Source organism: Cynocephalus volans, chromosome 10, assembly GCF_027409185.1.
Source record: "Cynocephalus volans isolate mCynVol1 chromosome 10, mCynVol1.pri, whole genome shotgun sequence".
In the NCBI taxonomy this organism is placed as follows: Eukaryota; Metazoa; Chordata; class Mammalia; order Dermoptera; family Cynocephalidae; genus Cynocephalus; species Cynocephalus volans.
Genome location: NC_084469.1, coordinates 109,889,317 through 109,896,299, shown reverse-complemented (window position 1 = coordinate 109,896,299; position 6,983 = coordinate 109,889,317). Strand labels below are relative to the sequence as shown.

Sequence of the window (6,983 nt, the reverse complement as noted above, 5' to 3'; positions counted from 1 at the left end):
ATGGCCTCCCTGTTCTCTGGCCGTGTCCTGATTCGCAACAACAGCGACCAGGACGAGCTGGACACAGAGGCTGAGCTCAGCCGCAGGCTGGAGAACCGGCTGGTGCTGCTGTTCTTTGGCGCTGCAGCTTGTCCACAGTGCCAGGCCTTCGTGCCCGTCCTTAAGGATTTCTTTGTGCGTCTCACAGACGAGTTCTATGTGCTGCGGGCGGCCCAGCTGGCGCTGGTGTACGTGTCCCAGGACTCCACAGAGGAGCAGCAGGACTTGTTCCTCAGGGACATGCCCGAGAAATGGCTCTTCCTGCCCTTCGAGGATGATCTGAGGAGGTGAGGTGGGGTGGGAAGGTCAGGGGGGACTTCCTGGAGGAAGGGGCATCTCCACTGAACATGAAGCATTTGTTTATGGATTTGTCCATTCCATCTGGGGTGAAATGAGCAGCCCACGTGCCAGTCTGTGTACCAGGAACTAGGGGTACAGAGAGGGGACACACATCTGCTTCCATTCCCCTTCCAGGAAGTTTACAGCCTGGTGAGGGAGACAGATGTGAAATGAAGACTCAAATAAATACATAATAACAAATTGCACTAGTGCTCAGAGGACAAGAGTCCATCCAACAAGGAGGAATATAGCAGGGAAACTGCTGAGATTCAGGGGTCAATAAGTAGCTTTAAAGAGACACTCCAAGGAGAATGGAGATAGGAGGGTGAAGACTGAGGAAAAAGAAGAGTTTCCAGGCAGAGGGCACAGCACAGACAAAGACAGTTCAGGGAAACTAAGAATTCTGGGCACCACATGGAGCAGAGCCACCTGAAGGGGCATGAACATGATTCTCAGAGTACTAGGGAGCCATAGAGGATATTAGAGCTGAGGGAGAGAGGTAGTTGGAGTCAAGCTTTACAAGGAGATACCCCAAAACAGTATTACAATTTGTGGCTATTTTAGAACATTTCCCTTTTCTGCAGTAAGACCCACTTTCTTTCTTTTTTAACTCCTACTTTTTATCACAAAAACATTTCAAACATAGCAAAAAATTGAAAGAAGCATACAATGAAATCCACAGCAATTGTTCACATTATTGCCATATTTGGTTTGTCTACATGAGTGTGTAGTTTGGGCTGAACCATCTGAAGGTGATTTGCAGATTCCGTGACATTTTACCGATTTCATGCATTTTATTACACGACAAGGTGGAAGTTGCTGGTCATGGAGACCTTCATTCTCCACCTAACATCATCATAATTTGGACAGTGCTTACACCCACAGCTCTCTGCTGTGAGGGGGTCCCTCCCCCAAACTGGCAAGAAACAGAAGCTACAAGGGCATTGCAGACAAACACTGACCTTGTTTGAGGCAGGGCTCTCTCAACAAAACATTCACCCAGGATAGTATCTTATCTGGACAGTCTCCACCCCACTACTCCTGTGTAGAGTTGCCAGATGAAATACAGGATGCCCAGCTAAATTCAAATTCGGATACCAATGAATAATTTTTTAGTATCAAGTATATTCCAAATATCACACGGGACACGCAAATAAAAAGTTATTTGTTGTTTATCTGAAATTCAAATGTAACAGGGTATCCTGTATTTGTAATTGCTGTATCTGGCAACCTACTCCTGTGGGATTTTACAAGTGCCATGTATTCTCCATGTGCCAGCCTGGGAAAGGGCCACCCAAGAACCCAGTGAGCTGAAATTAAACACCATGGGTGATGAGCCCAGTCTGGCAGCCCCCTGTACTCCTCGATGAGTGTGGGAGTGTGTGTGGTTGTGGCCTAAAAGGGGGGTATGGTTTCCGGTCTCCTGGGGATGTAGACAGCTTCTCAGTGGCTTCCCCTAAAACTAAGAACCAAATTGAAAGTTCTTGCCATGACCCTCCACGGCTGTACCCCAATCACCTTCCAGACTCAGGGCCTTTGCTCATGCTGTGCCCTCTACCTGGGACACCCCTCCACCCAGTTCTCCCCCTCCTCATCCCGCAGATCTCACCTCATACGTCACCTAGTTGGGGCTGGCCTGCTAGCTCAGTTGGTCAGAGAGGGTTCGGATCCCTGTACCGACCAGCTGCCAAAAACCAAAAAAAAAAGGTCACCTAGCTGGAGAGGCCCTCTCTGACCAGCAGCAATTTAGCCAGCTTAATATTTCTTCACAGCATTTATCAGTATTCATTCCTGCATTCTGTCATCCCGCACACATTTCCTGAGCACTTACTTGGTGCCCCGCCCTGTTCCAGGCACTGGGGACACCAGTGAATGGACACTGAAACCTGTGTCCTTGTGGATCTACAATTCTGTTGTGGGAGAAAATGATAAGCAGGAGAAATAAACTATACAGAATGTTGGATGCTGAAAGGCACCAGGGAGAGAAAACTTACACAGAAGGGGGAAAGGGAAGGGTTTTGGTTGGAGGTCTGCAGATGTCGGGAGAGTGCTCCAGGCGAGGGCACAGCCAGCACAAAGGTCCCGGGGCAGGAGTGTGTCGGGAATGTTGGAGACACAGCCTGGAGGCCAAGGGGCCCGGGTCCCTCCAGGCCCTTGCATGTCCCCAGTGCCCAGCACGGGGCGGTGCAGACAGAAGGTGCTTAGTAAGTACCGGGAGGAGGGCTGTACTCGGTAAGTACTCGGCTCCGAGTCACGGACGGGGGTCGGACCGGCCTGACCCGCCCGCCCCGCAGGGACCTGGGGCGCCAGTTTTCGGTGCAGCACCTGCCGGCGGTCGTGGTGCTCAAGCCGGGCGGGGACGTGCTCACGAGGGACGCGGTCGCCGAGATCCAGCGCCTGGGCCCCGCCTGCTTCACCAACTGGCAGGAGGCGGCTGAGCTGCTGGACCGCAGCTTCCTGCAGCCGGAGGACCTGGACGACCCGGCGCCCCGGAGCCTCACGGAGCCGCTGCGTCGCCGCAAGTACCGCGTGGACCGGGCGGCGCGGGGCGGGCGCGGCCCGGAGGGGGCGAGGGAGGGCGGCCCGGGGGGCGGGGCCGGGGCGCTGTTCTGACCCCGGTGAGGGCGGGCTGGTGGGGGTGGCGGGAGCCTGGACCCCCGGGAGAGGCTGGGGGGTGGGGGCCCTGTTCTGAGGCCCCCCCCCAACACCCAGCGGCGCACCGGAGCCTCCCGGGCCCGGGCGATGAAGCAGGGAGAGCTTTTCAAGGGTCTTTGGAAGTGTTTTTGAAGGCTGGGGGAGACGGAGTGGCGAAGGGTTCCAAGATGGGAAAACACACGCTAAGATCGAGTAACTGCTGAGAACGCCGAGCCCATCGTGCATGGAATGAGTTGCCGTAAATCTCAGACGCAAAATTACAACAGGTTTATATTTTACACGTGATGTATCCCAATATTTGCAGCCACGTGCGTTGGGGCCCCAGACCGCCAGCAAAAACCAAGGGTCTCCCAGGTCTTCGCCTGTTCCAGGTGGGCCCCGGGGATTCCCAGGGGACACAGCAGAATACGGAAATCAAAAACTCCCGGGCTGGTGGGTTAGCGCGGTTGGTTAGGGCACAGCCTTGTAACACCAACGTCGAGCCTTCGGATCCCCATACCGGCCAGCTGCCAAAAACAAAATAAAATAAAAGACTCCGGTCTAGAACCACTTCCCGGCTTTGTGACTGTGACAGTCACTACAGTCACCTCCCTTCTCTAAGCCTCATTTCTCTCCTCTAGAAAATGAGAATAGACAGGCCGGTTAGCTCACTTGGGAGAGCCTGGTGCTGATAACACCAGGGTCAAAGGCTCGGATTCCCCTACCCGACAGCCGCCAAAAATTTAAAATTTAAATTTAAAAAATTTAAAAAGGAAAGAAAATGAGAATAAGGCCAGGTCCTACCTGGCAGAACATGTGCCAGCTCCGGCCCGAGCCGCTTTGTTCTGCCTCTGGCGCCCCCTAGCGGCGGGATGCGGTACGCGCCTCCGGGGAACGGGCCTTACTATATACATATCGGCGTAGAGGGTTTCCTAGGAAGGCACGCGTGTCTATGGAAACCAGCAGGCCTGACTGCGGTGGCGGGAGTCCGACCCGAGGCAGGAAGGAGGCAGAGGGCCTGGGGGGCTAGAGGAGCCTGGGGACTGGACAAGCGCCTCATTTCATGCCCACTCCACTTCCAATCTCCAGGTGGGGGAATTGAAGCTCTGCTGCTTCAGGTTCCAGCCGCAGCTTTCCCTCTCCGGACCTCGGTAGACGTATCTGTGAAATGGGTGCATTGGTCCCCGTGTGATAATCTCTTAAATTCTTTGTACCTAATCCGAGGTCGCCAGCTCGCTGGCAGCTTTAAAAGGAAGAACTTCTATTTTCATTTATTGATTGATTGGCGTCTGGCCAGTACAGGGATCCGAACTCTTGACCTTGGTGTTACAAGGCTGTGCCCTAACCAACTGAGCTAACCTGCCAGCCCTGGAAGAACTTTTAAAACGTTCTTCTGGAACAAATCACAGGACATGCAACCCGTCAACATCATGACTATTATTCTGGCCGGCATGCAGTGGCCAACCTTCTCCATCCGGTCAGCAAGGCTGGGGGAGTCCTGTCCCTGTGGGGCTGTATGACGCGGGCAGGTCGCTGGCACTCTGTAAGCCTCAACCTCCCCATCAGTAGGTGGTCACAACCCCCCTCATCTCCACCTGCACCTGTCAGGGCTGTAAGTGAGAAAGGGACGACTTGGCAAAAGGACAAGGAGAATGAAGTTGCCCTCAGAGTGGGTCCCACTTGTAGAGTCAACTTTACAAAGTGAGGCCAGACACCCCCAACTAGAGAGTCACCCCACACCCAAAGGGCTGAGCCAGGCCCTTGTATCTGTGTCCCCCCAACCCCCAACAAATAATGTCAAAATCTAAGACAGCAGCATAATGACCGCTGAGCATGTTATGGAATTGTCCCTTCACTTGCTGGTTTAGTGTACGGTTCCACCTCTCCCACCCGGAAGGGCAGGCTGGGCCTGTCTTGGTCGTCACTATGTTCCCAGAGCCGGGCACACGGGTGGGCCCCCATCAATGCTTGTCAAATGAATAGAAGCAAGTATCTTACATCTCTGTATCCCCAACACCCGGAACAGAGCTGGGGCTCTGATCCAAATGAGTTGGTGAGCCCCTCATTTAGGGACTTTTCCTTACCTGCAAAACATGGAAAATTCACCTGAACTCTGATGATGATGGAAGAGGCTGAGTATGTTGGCTGAGGCCTTGTGAATGAACGGGTGAACAAACAGTTTCCTGTTGCAGAAGAGGAGGCTCAGAGAGGTTACAGGACTTCCCCAAGGTGACACAGCAAAGGGGGAGGCCACCTGGAGAGGAGAGTCACCCCATATGCTCCTCCAGAGCCATTTTACTTATAAGGCACTACGCTGAGGGCTCAGGGCCCACCAACTCTTCCTAAGGGACCCCAAAAATTTGAAACCTGAAAAAAATAATTGACTCCAAAAAATCAGAGATCTGAAAATTCTAAACCAGTGGAGTCTATAAGGTGTTTTTGAAGTCATGTAGAGCGGTCAGTGGGAGCTGGGTTTGAATCCCACTCTGCCCTTACTAGCTGTGTGACCTGGGGAGTCACTGCCCTCCTCTGTACCTCAGTTTTCTCATCTGTGAAGTCTCAGGGCTGCTGCAAGTTCTGAATGCGTTAACACGTGGCCAACTCACAGGCGGCAACGTGGACCTCATTCACCTGATTATTTTGGATCTAGCAGAAATGTGCTACCTTTGAAACTATTTGCAGGTTTGACTTATTACACTTTGGTTTTTGTCTTGTTTATTTTTTACACTCTGGAAGAATTCCAGAGCAGGTGTACAACATGATACATTCATTCCTGTGAGCAGTAAGCATTTATTGAGGGCCTACTGTGTGCTGAGCACAGTCCCAGACAGATAACTTCCTTTTCTGGAGCTGGCCTCCAGCAGAGAGCTGCAGATTTCAGGAAACCACATGAGCTGAGCTGTAGAAGGAGCAAAGTGCTTCAGGAAAACAGTGAAAAGACAACACACAGAACGAGAGAAAAATTTTGAAAGTCACATAGTTGATAAGGGTTTAATACCCAGAATATATAAAGAACTCCCGTAATGTAACACTGAAAAGACACATGACTAGGCTGGCCAGTTAGCTCACTTGGGAGAGTGCGGTGCTGCTAACACCAAGGTCAGGGGTTCAGATCCCCATACCATCCTGCCTTCAAAAAGGAGAAAAGTGTTCGGATATCCAGAAAACGAGGGGGGGGGCGGGGAACCTCATACATTGCCAGTGGGAATGTAAAATGGTGCAGCTGCCATGGAAAACAGCTTAATGGTTCCACAAAAAGTTAAAATATGACTCAGCAATGCTACACCTGGGATTCCACGACCCAAAAGGATTGAAAGCAGTGACTCAGATACCTGTACATACACGTCCATGGCAGCTTTAGTCACAATAGCCAAAAGGTGGAAACGTCCCAATGTCCATCAACAGATGAGTGGATAAACACAATGTGGTGCATCCATACGTGGAGAATTACGCAGCCATAAAAAGGAAAGAAGCTGACACGCTACAACGTGGATGAACCTCCAATATATCGTGTTGAGTGAGTGGAGCCAGACACAAAAGACCACACAGTGTATGAGTCCATTTACATGAAATGTCCAGAGCAGGCACAACCATGGAGACAGACAGCGGATTGGTGGTTGCCAGGGCTGGGGGAAGGGTAATGGGGAGTGACTGCTGATGGGCACGGGGTTTCCTTTTGGGGGGATGAGAATGTTCTGGAATTAGATAGAAGTGATGGTTGCATAACATTGGGAACGTACTAAAAACCACTCAGTAAAATGGCTAATTGTATGTCGTGTCAATTTCACCTGTTTTTAAAAATCAAAAATAAAAATTGTAAAAGTGCTGTGGGAAGAACACGGGGTGTCGGTTGGGAAAGAAACCCAGGAGGGCCTCGCAGAGGAGGCAGCCTGTCCTCAAAGCCTCGAAGGGAGCGAGCGAGGGGCAATCACAGCCAATTGCAGGGGCCCTGGGTTGAGATCAAATCATAG

The 6,983-nt window shown here is 51.8% G+C and overlaps 1 protein-coding gene across 1 annotated transcript; it reads left to right on the top strand.

Moving 5' to 3' along the window:
* On the top strand, positions 1-2,991 carry NXNL1 (nucleoredoxin like 1). The gene is made up of 2 exons (XM_063113283.1): positions 1-326; positions 2,673-2,991. Exons 1-2 carry the CDS (start codon positions 1-3, stop codon positions 2,989-2,991), a joined length of 645 nt encoding a protein of 214 aa, XP_062969353.1.
* Positions 2,992-6,983: the final 3,992 nt, after the last annotated feature.